This window comes from Candoia aspera, chromosome 11 (assembly GCF_035149785.1).
Source record: "Candoia aspera isolate rCanAsp1 chromosome 11, rCanAsp1.hap2, whole genome shotgun sequence".
NCBI lineage: Eukaryota > Metazoa > Chordata > Lepidosauria > Squamata > Boidae > Candoia > Candoia aspera.
In genome coordinates this window covers 18,589,927-18,607,627 of record NC_086163.1, presented here as the reverse complement: position 1 = coordinate 18,607,627, position 17,701 = coordinate 18,589,927, and the positions used below count along the sequence as shown (strand labels likewise).

The window sequence follows — 17,701 nt, the reverse complement described above, 5'->3', positions numbered from 1 at the left end:
AAAAGTAACAATAGAGAACCCACCCCATTATAGCCACATTGCAGATAAAAGATGACAAGAATTCTAGCCCTAGAATGAGATGACGGAGCACCTTGGCTTTGTACAAACAGTAGCAATACATGGTTCCCTTTGCACACCTGAAAACCTCAGCTGAAAGTTCACCTTTTAGTGATACAGGTCTTTTTAAAGACATTTTGTGGCCTTGGGTTTTTGTTTCCCTTCTTGTTTTCTTTTCTACTTACCCAACAATCATCTGCGAAACACACACACAAAATCAGTCCCATGATGATAGCTACAACCCCAAATGAGATTCCTAATGTTTGTGACCTGAAGGAGAGAAAAGGGCAGATAAGGATCAGGCAGAAGAAGATAAAGAATTCAGGAGCTGTGAATTCTCCAGAAAGGTCTGAATCTCTTTTACTGCAAAGCTGCCTGAAGATCCGGAGTTTGATTCTCAGAGTTAATTTAGGATCACATATCCCAAGCACTTTTATTCTCTTAAGTGCTTATTAAATATGCATGAAATATTAGATGCAATCACAGCCTTGAAGAAAACAGATCTGTGGAACGTTCCCTTTGTGTCATACCATTTTTACAGATAAATCCTCCTCCTTGCACTGAAGCTCACCAGTGCCAAGCCTGAAAGCAGAATTCAGTTCACATGGATTCTATCTTTAGGGAAAGAGCTCCATGGAAAAGTAGGCATGCTTTTATGCCAAAGGTCTCAAGAAGATCCCTGACCAAGATCCCAAGAGGGAGCAGCCTGGCACATGATTTGCATGCAAAAAAGTCCTCTGCTTGTAACTCTAGGAAGACAGCGTCTGTCCCACATAGACGAGAGGAGACTATGATGACTGGTTGTAACGATAGCTGTCCCCTTCTCAGCATGAGCCAGCTCATGAGTCCATCTGTGGTACAGCCATGCAGAGACTTGGATTCCAAGGGGAAAAGGTGATTTGGAGCATCTTTAGGTACCTAGGTGTCAGCTAGGACCTCTTCTTTTTTTTCCTGGGATTACATGACTGCCAAAGATGAGTTTAGATTGAGGAGTTGCCATCAAAAGCCACACAGGCTCCAGCCTTCTGTCCCTGGAATCTAGATAGCCCTAATCTGCAGTAACGCTGGCTTTGTCTTCAAAAGAAAGCACATGGATTAGGACATGACCACTTGGTGGTCCAATAAATCCCTCCACTTTTCTCTAATTCTATTGTATTTGGGTATGGATTTTGATTCCAGTTGTCTTTGGAAACCAATCTGGACTGAGAAGCAGGGAGCTAAAGATTGAATTGGATTGTTCTATTTTATTTTTATTGGACTTGTAAGGCTGCCTAATCATCAAATGACTCAAGGCAGCATGCAGGACAAGTTAAAAACATACTATAACTGTAACAGAAGAACCCAATAGCAAACAACTAAGGTTGCTAATAATGCAAAGCAGTCGTGTATGATCTCTAACAAATTGTATTATCCTAAAGTGCAGGACAAAGACAATTGTTTCAAGTTACAGGAAACTGTTTTTTAATAGAGCATTAGCCAAAGCTTCAACAGAGAAACCAATTTGGTGAGGTGCTTGTCTTCGCTGGGTGTGTTCAAGCAAAAGCTGGGCCATCTCTCTTGGATACTTTAGTCTGGGTTCTTGCACCGAGCAGGAGGTGGATCTCAAAGGTCCCTTCCAGCCTGATTCTGTGATCAAGGTCAAATAAAACCACTGACAAAATTTTCTCAGGAAATCAAGAAGGCATACTTCTGTGTTCTTGCTCTGAGGGCTAGCTTAAGCAATCAAGTAGTAAACTTTTTCCAGGTGGTGTAAGATCAAAGAAATGGCATCTCTTGGTACTTAGAGAGACAATACAGGTAGTCCTCACTTAACAAACATTTGTTTAATGATTTACAACGGTGTTGAAAAAAACAACTTATGACCGGTTCTCACACTTATGACTGTTACAGGGTCCCCTCAGTCACGTGATCACGATTTGGGCACTTGGCAACCAGTACGCATTTATGACCATTGCAGCGTCCCGTGGTCACATGATCGCCAATGTTACTTTCCTGGCTGGCTTTTGCCAAACAAAATCAATGGGGAACCATGTGATTCGCTTACCGACCATGTGGTTCACTTAACGCCTGCGGTGATTTGCTTAATGCCTGCTACAAAAAAGGTTGCAAAATCAGGTCAGATTTGCTTAATGCCCACTTCATTTAGCAACCGAAATTCCAGTCACAATTGTGGTCGTTAAATGAGGACTACTTGTAAAGGCACATAGAAAACCAGCACATTAAGAAGAAAAGTTTAGCCTGGCTTGCTTTTTTATTTTCTTGTTACTGTATTCCTTACTATGCTACTCTGTGAAAAGAAGTCTACAGTTTTGCAACGAAGCGTCTGAACATGCAAAAATAGTACGGTTCACTGCAGGAAAAGAAGTATTACCAGTTTAACTGATTCAACTGGGATGACTACATAATAAAAATAGAGACACACACTTACCCTCCTGTGATGCATATCTGTACTGAAAACATGCACAGCAAAACAATGCTGGCGCAGACAAAATAGCCTCTCAGTTTGGGAATAGGGATTGTGCGATACTGGAGAAAAAAGAAACAGAAAAGATTTCGATATACTCATAAAAGACTAGCTTTTGGGGTGACTTTGTCATGGAGGGGAAAAATTATAAACAGAATGAGCCCTAGCATATCGGTTCTTTGCTATATACCCATAGGACTATAGAACCCTATCAACTAAAGAGGCAGCAGATTCCTTCAAAAAAGGTAGAAAAGTAATATTCAAAGGAAAACTGAAAATACCCTTTTCCAGAGTACTGATTGAAGCTAAATGAACGGAAGATTTTGTTTCAACCGTAAAATTCTGTAAACAGGAAACCACAAGGTTACATTTTAAATTCTGATTTGTTAAAGTTAGCTTCCTTTTCAAACAGTAACCCCAGAAAATAATGGTTTTTGAGCTCTGAAAGATTTTATTCTCTTAAATTTTCCTCCAATGTCTTACTAACCTCTTTTTCAAGTCCTGTTTCAACGAAACAGAGCAAAAACCCACACAGTCCACGGAAATCGTCTTTTTGACCACACCACGGTCTGCATGAAGAAAAAAGAAAGAAAAAACTGTTGAGATCTTGCCCAGGGAAGGGATATAAAATTCTGTAAAAAGCACCAAGTGGGAAATTCTAGTTATTTTAAGTAAAGGATTTGTTTCTCAGAAGATCAGACTGTTAAAAAAAATACAGAAGTATTGAAATTCAAATAAAATAAAGGAAAACAAAACAAGGTAGAGCCATAAAAAATGCAGGAAAGATACAAAACTTTGTACTTTGTGTTTTACTACCTTCAATCAAAACTGGATAAAAGGTAGAATGTAAGTGTTCTAAATGATTAAGGAAGTTCTGAATGAAGGTTTCACCTATTGTTGCATTACAGACATGAGATGTATTTCTTAGAATTATCTAGCCTTCTTTCTATTTGCTGCATTATCTCTGAAGATTTGTTTTGCTGTAAGTGCTCTTAAAAGCTTGCAACACTAAACATTCGCATTAACATCTAGTGCAGAGAGAATCTTTGATGGAAAGTTGAAACCAATTTAGAATTCCAGAAATGAACTGCAATATTAAAGAGCAACTGGCTGTCCTTTAAACACAGGATTGTTCACATCACTGTTGTTTTGCAGCGATGGATCTAAAATAATAACAACTATGCTAAGCTGCAGGGCATCCAAGAATGAATTGAGAACTTCTTTGAAACACTTCCTTTTCCAGGAACTGAAGGTGTAGCAAAAAAACCAGCTTCAGACAGCCCACACAAGCACATGAGATGAGGAGATGAAATTTCTCTGCAAGATCCCACTCTCTTGTTTATTATAGAAAACAAACAGAGAAGAAATCTCTTCTCCTGATCCTTTCTGCAAGAAGATTGGTTCTGCTTTCTTACTTGGCTGAACTCAAGCCCTCAATGGTTGACATCATTTTGTCATTGATATCTTCTTCCATTCTTCCTTTCTGAGAGGTATTTCTAAGAGAAAAAAGAAAAATGTCACCAACAGAAAAGATTCCTTCCAAACATGCAGAGAAAGGGCTAGGATGGGAGGTGAACATCCAACATAACGGAGGCTCACCTCCCACACTGGAGAATGGAAGTGTAAAAACTCTGGGATTTGGCCACAAGAATAATCAGAATGAGAAGTCAGACAGATTGTGAAGAGACAGAGATTTAGCCTGAACTAAAGACGCTCCTTTATATTCCAAATATTACGCATGGCTGGAAATATTACTGAACGAATTTATCATAACATGCATTTTTTGCGGCTTTGAACTAGAGCAAGAAATTTCTCTGGCTGGATTCATGCACATCCTAATTCATAATGCAGCTTGTTTGGCAATGGCTAAGCATGACATGTGAGCTCAGTTACAGTAGTTCATAAACCATGATGTGTGGCTTAGCTTGCTGTATGTAAATCCAACCACTGTTATCTTTTTCATCTGCCAGAGGGATATCAGCTGGCTTTAGAGGGAGGTGAAATGAGAAATTACCAGGAAAATTATCAGCAGTGCTTTTGGCCAACAGATAAAAAAATCACTGGAAGTATAAGAGGAAAGAAGAACTCACTTATAGTTTAGAACAGAAGGAGGACATAAGTGGTCTTGTCTAGATCCATCCAAACTAACACATACACAGAGAAAGAGAAAGAAAATTCTGATGGAGCACAGGAGGTCCAGGCCAATAGTTAGCAAATCAAGTCAACCATTCCCCCCAAAATTATAGCAACAGCGTCTCTCCTCGGACAGTTGCACCCTCCCAAGAAAGCCGTAAACCGTTTTGAGAGATAGGTTTTGTGTTACTTCTTTAAAAAATCCGAAGGAGCCAATTTGAAAGTATAAGAACCAATTAAAATATAACTAGTTAATGATGTTCAGAAGCACATAAAACAATAACCATAAGCATGCAAATGATAGTGTTGCCTATCTATCTTTCAGTCTGACAACACACAGTACTTAAAACTCTACATTTGGTATCAGCAGAAGTGCAATTTCAAGGCACAGCAAAAGAAAGAAACTCAACGCTTTCCACCTCTGGGGCCCCATGAAAAGGCTAAAAGTCACTGGAGTCATCCATTCACAAAATGGTAGTAATATTGGCTGGAAGCAGAGCACAGGAGCATGATAACTGACAGAAATACTGTACAAGGTGACTTTCTAGGGATTTTTTAATAAGAAAAAAGATGAGCTTTGCTCGCAAAATTACCTTATTTTGAACCAATGGTACTCCATTAACAGCAAGTTTTATTTTTGTTTTAAAAAGAAGCCATAAACTATGAACTCTTGGAACAAAAATTGCAGGGTAGGGTACAGCTATACATTTTTGGTATATTACAAATATTGATTTGGCTTTTATTATTTGCTTGTATTCTCTCCATATACACACTTGTATATACTTATATATGTGGGGTTTTTTACAATAAAGGACTATAGAGAAACACTGGATTAGTCACTTTCAGTAGTCCATGTTTTGTTGCTCTTGTCTAATTCTGAAAGAAAGGGCAGACGGTAGAGGGGAATTTCAGGGGAGAAGGGAGAAGATGTGTAATGCTGTGTTTCCTGGTTTTTCAACTTCCTCTCTGTAATCATTACATTATGCTTGTTTGTGGATGGAGGGGAGAAGAGGGATGGGGATGAGAAATCAATGTAACTGCTGGGGGGCACCCATCCAAACACAGAATTCCCAAGCCATAACTGCAAATTAAGGCTCTGTTTTCATCAAGAATTTCCTTTCCAGCAATTACCTAGCTGATTTTGTTTACTACAGTTAAAAACCACGTTGCTCAGGAATTCAAGAAGTCATCGTCCCAACTTCTCTGAAAAACACCAGATTGGAGAAAGGTGGTCTAGAGAAGGATTGAAAAGTCGCAGCCAAGTGTCTGTGCTTGCGATATGGGAAATGGTAAACAGAGTGTTTCTGTTGCAATTAACTTCAGTTTCTTTATGAAACCCATACCCAGAAAAAGTGAAAAATAGTGGTATGATTTCTTTGTATGTGAGCTTACTATTGTGTACTATGTATATCTGCATATATATTTACTGTATTTGTAATTGTATTACTTTTACATGATATAAATTTTGTTTTTGCTCACTGCTATTTATGTTACATCTAATTATTAAGAAAATGTTTTTAAAATGCATAGATTAATTTGTTTCTTCTCTCTGTAATTAAAATGAGTTTTTTAAACACATAATTTGCCTGGAAATGATCCTAAAATCCTACAAACAGACTTTTAGGCACAGAAATCCATTAGGATCTGTCAAAACGGCATTGCATGCAACATGACCGAAAGTACATATTTGCACCATGATGGAAATTGCACTCCTGTATCAACATCATGGCACAAATATGATTTGCACCCTATCAATTGCAGTTCCATTTGGGTATCATTGTGGATTCTACTAAACTCTTTTGCCTAAAGATGAAATACATAATCTGCATCATTTGCATTATGATGCCACGAAGTGGTGACCGTCTCCCTTGCTTCCGCTGTGGATGTCCATGCCTTTGGCTTTCATGATTTGATTGCCCACACAAGGCAGTAGTAAAATTGGTCATCACCTCTTAGGTACCCATTCTATTCATTAAGTTCTTAGAGGACTTAATGTTCATTGAGTATTCGTGCCATGCCTGATAGGGGCACCAAAGATGTGGGAAGATGTGTGTAGCTTTGCTCTTATTGATCTTTCACGGGCCTGCTAAAGTTTTCTTCCAAGGAGATTTTTGGAACTTATTTAGCCTCTCTTTTAACTCTACCGGGCATGCTGGTCTTTGAGGTTTCTCCTTTATAGCAATTTCTTATAAACTGCTTTGCAGACTGGAGGATTAAGAAAATATACCGAAACAAGACCCGAACCATGCAGCAAGAGGGATATACAACTTGCCTCTCTGAAGTTCTCTGACGACTTGCTAGTTGCAGTGCTATCTCCTAAGCAAGGGGAAAGGGTGGAGAAGAATGCTTTATTTTTTAAAGATGTAAATGACACATATAGATTTTATAAGATAAATCATATAGATACATATAAATAAATACAGGTGAACTGGACCCAAGTCCCCAGAAGATAAAAAGCATCACAAACAGTTGGAAGTTGCTACAATGCCCCCTTCAGAAATAGGAGGAGAAGAACAAGGACAACTACAAAACTACTAAACAGATGTTCTCTACCTTCAGTCTTTGGAGTTCCTTTCCCTTTTGCTTTGAAATTATGTATTTAACATAAAGGTAGTCCTCGACTTACGACCACTCATTTAGTGACCGTTCGAAGTTAAGAACGCACTCAAAAAAGTGACTTGCAACCGGTCCTTGCACTTACGACTGTCACAGCATCCCTGTGGTCATGTGATCAAAATTCGGGCACTTGGCAACTTTCCCAACCAGCTTCCAACAAGCAAAGTCAATGGGGGAAGCCAGATTCACTTAATGGCCACATGATTCACTTAACCTTCGTGATTCACTTAACAGCCGTGGCAAAAAAGGCCATCGAATCAGGAGTGACTCACTTAATGACCACCTCACTTAGCAACAGAAGTTCCGGTCCCAATTGTGGTTGTAAGTTGACGACTCCCTGTATATCCTATCCTACCTCCATCACAAATGGGAAATGCAATCACAGACATAAAAGGAATGTGTGTCTATGTAGGCATTTTTCAACTCCTCGTTTTCCTGCTCATGAGAAACCTTATGCTTGCTTCCATTTCTCATCTAAGGGCCTCAGAATTGCCTTTGGGAGACATTTTGGAAAAAAACACAGCCAAGATTCACCTTCCTACGTCTGCGGTTGGGCGCAGAAGTCTCGCTGCTCACACTCTCTCGATGGTTTAGGTGAGAAAAAGGCCGAGCTGCCCCCCAAGATTCCAAGAATCGCGACATCCGAACAGAGGCCCTCATCTTCAAGCCATCCTGCACTCTGGTATGAGGAAGATGGTTGTCAGTGGCACGCTGTTTTGACTAATAAAAGAGAGAGAGAGAGGGAGGGAAGGAGAGAGAATATAAGCTAAGGCACTAAACTGGTCACATTATTTATTTTACATTCTACAGGCTTACCTGCTGCTCCAACCCTTGAGCAGCTTACCATCTACTAGGGGTAAACAGGATTAAAAGAACCAAACCACCAGAGGCCAATTAATAGCAAACATTAACCTCTACCAATTGAATACAATAATAGCAAAATATCCCTATGCTAAGAAACCCCAAAAGCTCACGCAGTCCTATAGCTCAAATGGGAGGAATCCCTCTCAGTTCACCTCCCCCTCAAAGGTGAATTCATTACACCAAATCAAAAGCTGACCTCTTGACATCTTACAGATATTCTGAACTACAACTCTTATCATCCTGCTGCTCCCATATCCTAGCTGGGGATATGGGAGTAGTAGTCCAACTTTTCTGGAGGGCAAGGAGTGGAGCCTCCTTCTTCCAGGATCCTCTACAAGAATTAATAACCCTCTACAAGGGTTATTAATTTGGAACTGTGGCCATTGACTGTCCGTGATCAGCTCTATTCCGTAAGCTGGCATTAATATCCTTTATTCATGAGAATATCTAAGGCAAAAAATAAGGTTGCCATTGCCCTTGGGTTTTGGTCAGAGCTCTAGAAATTGCTGGAAAACAGAGAAAAAAAACCCCAGCTTCTTTTGTAAGCCGAGCAAAGTGAACCAGGAGTTCCACTGTGGAAGGGCTTTTCTTTAAAAAAAATCAGTTATGCTCAGAATGCTGGTAGAACTGTGCTTAAAACAAGCGTGGGAGTCTGAGAGCGTACTCGGTCTAATTACACACATTTAAAGAACAGCCTTTTCTGGATTCCTGAAGGCCACCTTGGAGACCAACATTTAAAAGCCATTGTTTCATGGGATCTGTGGTTCATGGCAACTGAATGTTTAATACTTTCTAACCTTTTCCAAGTGCACACACCAAAATCAAACCTCCCAGGTTGCAGTCCCTAATCTGATTTGGTTTATTGCCTTTGATACCTTACCTGCCCCTCCCCATTTCCAATTTCTATTCCAAACCTGGAACAACCAAACCATAATAAAGATCTAAAACAAAAAAGGAGGAAGCAAGCAAAGAATCATGGGTTTGCAAAATAAAATCATAGGCCACATGATCAAAGTCAAGCTTGGTGTCAGCTAAAGAATATATATATATACATAGACAACAGAGCTCGACAGTATTTTTAAATTAGGATGATTTAACTCTTCCCTGCATATTTCTGTTCCTTAATTTTTTTTTCCAGCTTTGTATTTTGCATGGCTAGGCCACAGAGACTCCAGGGTGGCTGCATAACCTAAAGGGAAATGCAGCCTTCCCCTTTTTGTCCCTGGTCTGCAACCATTGACTTCCACTCTTGCTGATCAATTCAATTCTTTATTACAGTCACTGACCAATATGACATTCAGATGGTCTTCTCCTTTCCACTCTAAAGACTCCAGATCCTTTTCTCCCTCAGCTTTCCATGGGGGTTTCTCTAGATACCAATCATCACTCCTTCAACCAGCCCAGATTTCAGGCCTAAATTCCTTTCCTTTCTATTGCCCAGCAATCATGTTCATTGTCTGCCCAACATCGTCATAGCTTGCTTTCACAGCTCCTTTATGAAGGGCTTAATTATTCTGGGATTTTCTCCACATAGCTCAGGTTGCAGAACTGTCCTTGCTAGCAACTTCTTTCCGGAGCAATTTGTAGCTGGCCTAGCTCACGCCACATTCTATGCTATTGTACTGGTTTGTATGCTTTTCATTTCCCATGTGTGCAAACTCAACCAGTCCTGGGCTACCCAATAAATTTTGTTAAACCATGACTCCGCATGACACATGCTAAACCAGGAAGCCAGAAATGTACAGGCATTTTTTTTTTAACATCAAAGAATACCTACCCTTGGGTCAATCACCAAGTAAGTCTTGATATTCATGGCTTCAAGGTATGGGTCCCTGAGGTGCCCATTTCCTTCTTCCACCTCATAAGCTTTCCCAAGATGATTTAGTGTTGCTTCTGTGATGTGCACTCGGCTGCAAAGAGGAGACAGACAAGTGCACAAAAGGCTGAAACATCTGCAGAAAGATCACTCAAAGGAATTCATTTCCATTACAATGGTTGCCACTGATAACTCTCTGCTGCTCAACAGCTTCACTTTTGGCAGCCAAAACCAAGGGTCCTGGCAGCATTGCTCTTGAACAGCTTATCTGGATAACATGATACAGCATCCAGTAATTCCAATTCTCACAACTTTGTGCAATGTCTACTATTGTTTTCCTTTTCTAAAGAGAGAGATAGAGAGACCCCAAAGATTTTCTTCTTACAAATTAAATCTCAGTGTAGCTTGGTTCACACATCACAAAGCTATTGGGCTTTATTAATTTGGATTCATTTTGTTCTGTGAGCTTACACGATTACAGTTTATTTAATAAGCCACACTTCAGCATATTACGCAAATCCAAAGAAGAGAGGAGAGGGAAAAAATGAGCAAATGAGGTGCAATGAATAAGATCCAAAAGCCTCTAGCATCTCACCACTGTTCCTTGCCACCCACAGCATCTACTGCCCAAAGCAACCATTTAACATTGTCTCTTTGTAGGGTCAGCCTTGTTTATCTGCAAACACCAGTTTTCTCTGCTTTTCTTCCTCCTTCCCTTGACTCCCCAATACAGGAATATGGATTTCAAATCAATTAAAGCACAGACCCGTCTTGCTTTCCCACCCATTATGATTGTCTACAAAGCACTTGGCAATATTGCTCTGATGAGTATTATCCCATTCAACGCAGGAGATGAATGTAATGCCAGTCAATGTTAATACTATGTACAGCTTAGCTGCAGCTCTTAGGCTCAGCACAGAGGTACTCGCAAGAGGGGGTAGCAAATAGTCCATTGTGTTTTCAACAGCAGCCTGCAAGAAGGCTGTCAACATCAAGTCAATTTTAGACTGAAAACACTCTTCTCTCATCTCCTTCCTGCTTAAATAACTTCTGTGTGTATCGCACTCTACGCAGTTCTCCAAGGGTTTGCTCAGCTGGCTTGCAACAGGGGTTTTTTCAGGAAGTCTCACAACAGCCGTGCACTGAGAAGCACATCTTACTTAGTAATATATGCATACCCCAAAGCACTTTCCAATGTTACAAAAAGAATAAGCAAATACCAGTGTGGGATCATTTCTACTTTTCTATAAAATGAGGACTTCCCAGTATAGTGTTGACCTAGGAAGAACCAATGATGACTAAAAATGGACCTCAGCCTCAGTGGAGGGCATGGGGGAAGCAGCATGCCAATATTGTTTGATCATGCTCCAACACCTAACACTGTTTCATGCAATCATTTATTTGTTTTAAATTGTTATCAGCTAGCTAGTGGAATCAACAGGACTTCTGGTCTTCAAAAGCTTCAGTCAAATTCATTCAATTCATTCATTCCCTGAAACAGCAGTGGGAAAAACTGCTTTAATGCTCTCTCATTGCTAAGACCAACCCCCAAATACAGAAATGGATGAAGGACAATACAAAGACCTTTGAGTCACCCCTATGGTTATGATACCATGTATGAAGCCTCAGAGGTAGGATTTTGTTTTTTCTCTTTTGCAGGCAAACATTTGTGTTTCCAGAATACTCTCTTTCTTTTGTAAGCAGGGAAGTGTTTTGAAGGAAAAGCGTTTGCTCACTTAAATGGGCATGTTCTGACTTCACAGTCCTCTGGTGTCATCCTGAACAAGCAAGACGTTGGCACAGGTGGGATTGTAACTCCAGGGAAAGCCTTGGGGTGGAAGACTTTATTCTGCGTTTATGTTCTGAAGCTAAAGTGCATTTCTTTCCAAAAGCACACACACTGAGCCATGGCAACTATAAAGCAGGTGTCCAGGTACACAAAGAGGATGATGTCGCACTTCTAGGACTATCAAGCAAACAGATAAGCTCATGTACCGGAAAGAATAATCAATCCATCTGGTGCTATAAAAGTGACTAAAAATAAACTTCCTTGCTGCCTCTTTGAGAGGCTAAAATCCTGTCGGCAAGGATGGAGATGGTTCTGCAGATCCAGGAAAAATTTTGCAGCTTTCCACACCTTCCACAGTAAACACATTCATCTTATTATCCAGAACCAAGATTAGCAACTCTGAGTACATTTTGGAGACAATTGTGATTTTTAGCAGGTGGTGAATGGCAGCAGCACGTCTGGAAACCTAAGCTGAGAATTCACTAAGACAGAAGAGGGAGGGAGGGAGGGAGGGAGGGAGGGAGGGAGGGAGGGAGGGAAGGAAGGAAGGAAGGAATCTGAATGCAATCAAATGGCTTATAAATTGCTTACCATGTTGTGCAAACTCCACAATACACTAAAGCATTAAAACCTGGTTTAGAAATCACATCCAGGGGAGGGGATTCACCCAGGGCCGCAACTGGGGGGGGGGCAAGTGGGGCATGTGCCCCGGGCACTGTGCTGGGGGGGCACCAAAATGAGCGCTGGGGGGGCGCCAAAATGGGTGCGGAATCCATGTTTGCCCCGGGTGACACAGACCCTAGTTGCAGTCCTGGGTTCACCCAACAGACTCACCCAGGGTGGAGAATCTGCAGCCTGAAAATGGGCAGTTTGGCTCTTTCTCCCTAGTTTTCATACAAAATTAAGGATTGGAATAAAAGTGGTTTACCTCCCAAAGCCCGATTCTATTCTCACACATAGAAACCAGGAAAAATGGCCAAACATCCAATGCTAGAATTTGGCACTGAAGATTGATGGCAAAGTTGGAGCTATTTTTGCACTAGGGGAAAGAGTTAAGGGTGTTTTGATTCCCAAACACACACACACACACAAAAAACCCCCAAAAATGTCTGATCCTGACTCTTGCTCTAGTGTCATTGTAGATTCTTGTGGCTGACTGAAAGGTCAGATTATCCCTCAAATGTTCTGCATCCTTGGACTAAGCCCAACTAAATAAACCTCAGCTGCAAAACCAGTCAACATTTCCACTATCTGCCATCACAACAGCACTGGTTGGAATTATTTCATGTGACCCTTAATTGCTTACCCAGGAATGCCTGCAGATTCCATTCGGTTGGCCAAGGAGACATCGTGAGACCAGACATCATACTGCCATTTCCGGAGTCCAATCACTCCACAAAGTACGTTTCCAGAATGAATGCCAACTCTCATGTTGATGTCCACTCCTGTAGCTTCCCTAACTTGTCTGCAAAAAAGAAAAAAAAAGATAACGTCTCCAATTTGGAAGACAAAATGGAAAGACACTTGATTTTCCCATCTCTACGCTTAATGGTCATACTGATATTTCAATTCTTCCTCATTGTTGTGAAAGAATGTTGTTGTTGGGTTGGGGAAAATGTGGGTTTGGGATCACCTATGAAGCCAGAGAGATGAACTTTTGGGAATGGCAGCTTGGTTTGGCATTATGAGAACATGTTATGAGCGCTTGCACAAAACAGGTGCCATGTCTGGAAGGCATCCTGGAAGAAATTGTTCCCCACCACATCACATTTAGTCTCGTCTATTTTTCTCACTTCTGAATAAAGCAGTGAGTTGCAAGTATCCACCATTTTTATTTTTTAAGAATGGTTATGGGAGCTAAGAGGCCTTTTTGGAAAGAAAGATTATGTTAACATCTAACGTTCCATTATACAACAAGCACATCATTTGCCATTTTTCCTTTATAATTAAGAGGTAATCCTCTTAGACACTCTCTAAAAAACCTCTAGTTCTCATTTAGAATCAGATGCAGGCAGAAAACCAGACAGAGAAGTGAGGGGCCATAGTACTTTGGACCAAACAGGCACCATATAACCTCTCTCTTAATTGTCAGCCCTTTGAGGTAGGCAAGCTCAGGAAACAGACAAGAACTACTGTAACTCTGCTGTATTGTTGCAGGGTATATAACAACAGAATCTTGAAAACCTGAGAGAAATTCTCTCTCCTCCCTCGTATGCCAAACAGAATCAAGGTGGGGCGATCTTGAGTTTCTTTCTCACCCTTTCTTCCCCTCCAGGGCTAAGCTGGTGTTTATCTAATGGTGGTTGAATTCCTTCTTCAAGGACATCTCTGTACTTCTCTATACTAAGCTATTAAGCACAGTGGACATCCTGGGTCAACTATTAGGGTCAATTCTTCCTAAAATAAGAAACAGACTCTGGACTGCAACACTTCAGTCTGTAGAGTCTCGCACAACTGAACACTCCTCTAGCTCTTATTGTTGTTGTTCTTCTCGTGCCTTTGAGTCAATGTTGCTTCCTGGAGACTGCCTGGACACATCTCTGCAGTTTTCTTGGCATGGTTTTTCAGAAGTGGTTTGCCATTGCCTGCTTCCTAGGGCTGAGAGAGAGGGACTGGCCCAAGGTCACCCATGTGGTTTGGTTCCTAAGGTGGGACGAGAGATCTTGAGCTTGAACTTGGTGTCTAACTCTCACACTTGCTCTCAGACTCAATCTGCACAGCAGCCTAGAGGAGGGAGTAAGTTAGGCACATGCTGCCATATTTCTTCTTCTTCTTGTTGCCACTCACTTGGAAATAAAGGCAAGAAAAAAAGGTAAAGGCGACAGAGAGGGGAAAAAAACCCACAGCCAGGCAACAACCTCTCTGAGCTGTTGACCATGTCAGCACACCCAGGAATACATCTAATGGTGTTCTAGACTTTGCAGAGAGACCCTTAAGGAATTTTGTTTCAACAGAGCAGCCAGCTGGGCAAGTCTACATTGGCACTCTGAAGAGGGATGGTTTGTCAATTAGAGTCCCCTTTTCGGGAGAGATGGGCGGTGATAGAAATTTGAAAAATAAATAAATAAATAAATAAATAAATAAAATAACATTATTAGTGACAATTAAACCAAGTTCTGAACCCACTCCGCCGATGGCTTAGGATTTTAGCAGATAAAGTTGAACAGATCCAGGGAAAGGCAAGCCTAACGCTACACAAATTCCAGGGGGGAGGCTGTGCCAACTCGCTGGAGCAAAAACAATCTAGTGGATCTAGTGGTACATTGAAAATGAGACGCGCGTATGCTCTAATCCGTGAAAGTTTAAATCACTGTAAACTAAATGCATCCCCCCTTCTTTTTAATATGGGAATATCTAACACAGCAATAAATACAAAAGTGCAGCAAGACTTCTTCCGCTTTCAGAAGATTATGAGCACATTATTGTGCTGCTATGTTATACATTCCTGCATCACCACTCCCTAACTTTTTAACTAACTTTTTAAAGTACATACTTTATTGCTTCACACATGTCAAGGCCCATTTTCACACAGTTTTTGGCATGGACCGGCAAGGACACAGGTAAGCCTGAGACACAGTAATAACAGTCTCCCAAAATTTTTATCCTCATACATTCATTTTCCTGCAAAACAAAAAAATACCACGTGAGTCATCAAGCATTGTAAATACGAATTAACCGGCATCTGTCCTAAGCCGTGCAATTATAGGCTTTCCTCTGCAGAGAAAAGAGACCAGCCGTCATCTCTTCATCTGAAGCAGCACTTTTGCCTTCCAAAAAATGCCAGCCAGGATGGCTTCATTCACACAACAGGCTACCCAACAAACCACTGTTGACAAAATTATGAAGCCAGGCATGGGACAGCATCAATCCTCAACTTCTTTGTTATGTCTTACTACCTCAGAGCAAGGACAGATGAATCGATCATTATTTAGATAGGTGTATTTAACTTTATGCTTCAAAACGGCATAAAGTTTAACCCTGGAGGAGTTTACTCACCTTTGCAATTTGATCAAATTTTCCAAAGAGTTCATTTAGCATCACCACCAACTCCTTGGGAGAACAGTCACTTGCCAGGCGAGTGAATCCTACAATGTCTGCGTACAGGATACTAGAGAAAGGACAGAACATCATATGGCCTGAGACTGCTCTAAGCTGAGTCCAATTTGAAAAAGTTGTGATCCCTCAAGAGAAACATCAAGGACGTGACGTCCTCTCTAAGATACGGCCCACAGAAAAAGGGGTTCTAGGCAGCACAAAGATTTACCTGACATTCTGGTGCCGTTTCACATACAGGCTGTGGAAATTATTATCATGCTTTTTCATATCGCTGGTTTCTTTTAGACGCTCTATGATGGCAAGTTTCATTCCCATGGATATATGAGCTGGCAGGATTGACAGAAGCAAGCTTTCCTGGGAGAAAAGAGGAAGGTTGGAATAGTTCAAAGCAAGAGTGGCATCACCAAGGCATTCAAATCAACATAGGGAGGGGGAGGGAACAATAATTGAACTAGTAAGCGCAAAGCCCTCCCCCACGGCACTGCAGCTCATTAATTGGGCCATGCGATGCTTGTTTGCTAATTTAGTGCTCCCATCACATATTGGTGATTCAACTTGAACATCTGTAAATCTGTGCAAAGCAACATACATTCATTTGCAAATGCTCTGCTTATAGTCATTTTGTCCAGGGACGTTCCTGGGCTATTCTGGAATTATTCTGGAATAATATTCACGAATATTTCTGGGTTTCATTTTAATGGCTACCAATAAAGCAGCAATATGGTTTACTAGCCTGGAATTAATTAATTAATTGATTGATTGATTGATTGATTACATTACATTTGTCCCTGCCCATCTCCTCCCATCAGGGGACTCTGGGCGGTTTACGATAAATAATCAGTTAAAACAACAAACATACAATATAAAATCCAATATGTAAATATATCATTACTCTTGATCAATAGATATAAAAACAAGAGTAAAAACAAATGAGTTACGCGCTGCGCTTTCTAAACTTAATAATTAACTATACAGGAAAGCATGCTTTATTTTATTGTTTGATATCCCACTTACTTGCTGTCTCTTTTCAATTTTTAGTTTCATTTGGACTTGGATGCATTTTAATGTATAGCGATACAGATCCCATGAGGCATCTTGCATCTGATGCTTGTGATATGCCCCCAGCAAATTGCCACATAGGAAAATGAAGGCATTAGCAACAACCTGAGGAAATGAAAGAAAGCCATACATTTACGATCTGATACTTTTGCAGCAGGCTACGTTCAGTAACGATTCTTTCCAACCACATCTTACCGAACAAGTCGTAATAGCCCAATCTGCACAAAATGCTATGCTAAAAGCAAACGGCATCATAAATAATAATTGAACACAGCAAAACAAAAACATCCTTTCTTTTTCCAATTTTGTAATGGGAAATCCTATCTTACTTGTCTTACCCCATCAATCCCCAATGCTTTTTCCAGAGAAGGTCTCCTAGCATCTCCTACTCAATTGCTTTTTTAACAAACTTGCCAAAAATGCTTCATTCATTTATTAAACTTGTCCTACCAATACCAAGCTCCATCAGTAGTCCACAGTAAAAGATTCAGATGAAAGTGATGGCCTGAAATACTATAAACAATTAAGATCAACAAGTAAGGGCTCATTTTAAAAAGAGTGTCTTCAAACCCTTGGAAAAGCTGAGAGGGAGAGTAGACCTTTCAACTCAGCCACATGAAGCCTTGGTTTGATTCATCATAATTTATTAAATAAAATACAGTCCTCATCCAGAGGGTGCTTCACCTACATCAGTTGGGTGCTCTTCAGAGGTAATAAACAAACAAACAACGACTTCCCTTCCCAGAATTTCTTAAATAGCCTGACAATTGATGTTGTAATTCCCCACACACAACACTGGAAAGGGCCCAGGTAGAGGACAACTGTGCTATGTCGCAACCACTGCTTT

At 40.6% G+C, this 17,701-nt stretch overlaps 1 protein-coding gene across 1 annotated transcript in view; it reads right to left on the bottom strand.

The window, feature by feature from the left end:
• The window catches only part of ADCY7 (adenylate cyclase 7), a 39,881-nt gene that overhangs the window by 15,436 nt on the left and 6,744 nt on the right, over positions 1-17,701 (bottom strand). Inside the window, exons 4-16 of the mRNA XM_063312744.1 lie at positions 16,810-16,959; positions 16,004-16,149; positions 15,736-15,847; positions 15,233-15,360; positions 13,046-13,204; positions 9,912-10,044; positions 7,805-7,990; positions 6,927-6,967; positions 4,612-4,665; positions 3,937-4,017; positions 3,009-3,090; positions 2,486-2,583; positions 243-327 (exon numbers count right to left, since the gene is read on the bottom strand). Coding sequence (XP_063168814.1) covers positions 243-327; positions 2,486-2,583; positions 3,009-3,090; positions 3,937-4,017; positions 4,612-4,665; positions 6,927-6,967; positions 7,805-7,990; positions 9,912-10,044; positions 13,046-13,204; positions 15,233-15,360; positions 15,736-15,847; positions 16,004-16,149; positions 16,810-16,959 — 1,455 coding nt within the window. The remainder of the gene's footprint in view (positions 1-242; positions 328-2,485; positions 2,584-3,008; positions 3,091-3,936; positions 4,018-4,611; positions 4,666-6,926; positions 6,968-7,804; positions 7,991-9,911; positions 10,045-13,045; positions 13,205-15,232; positions 15,361-15,735; positions 15,848-16,003; positions 16,150-16,809; positions 16,960-17,701) is intronic.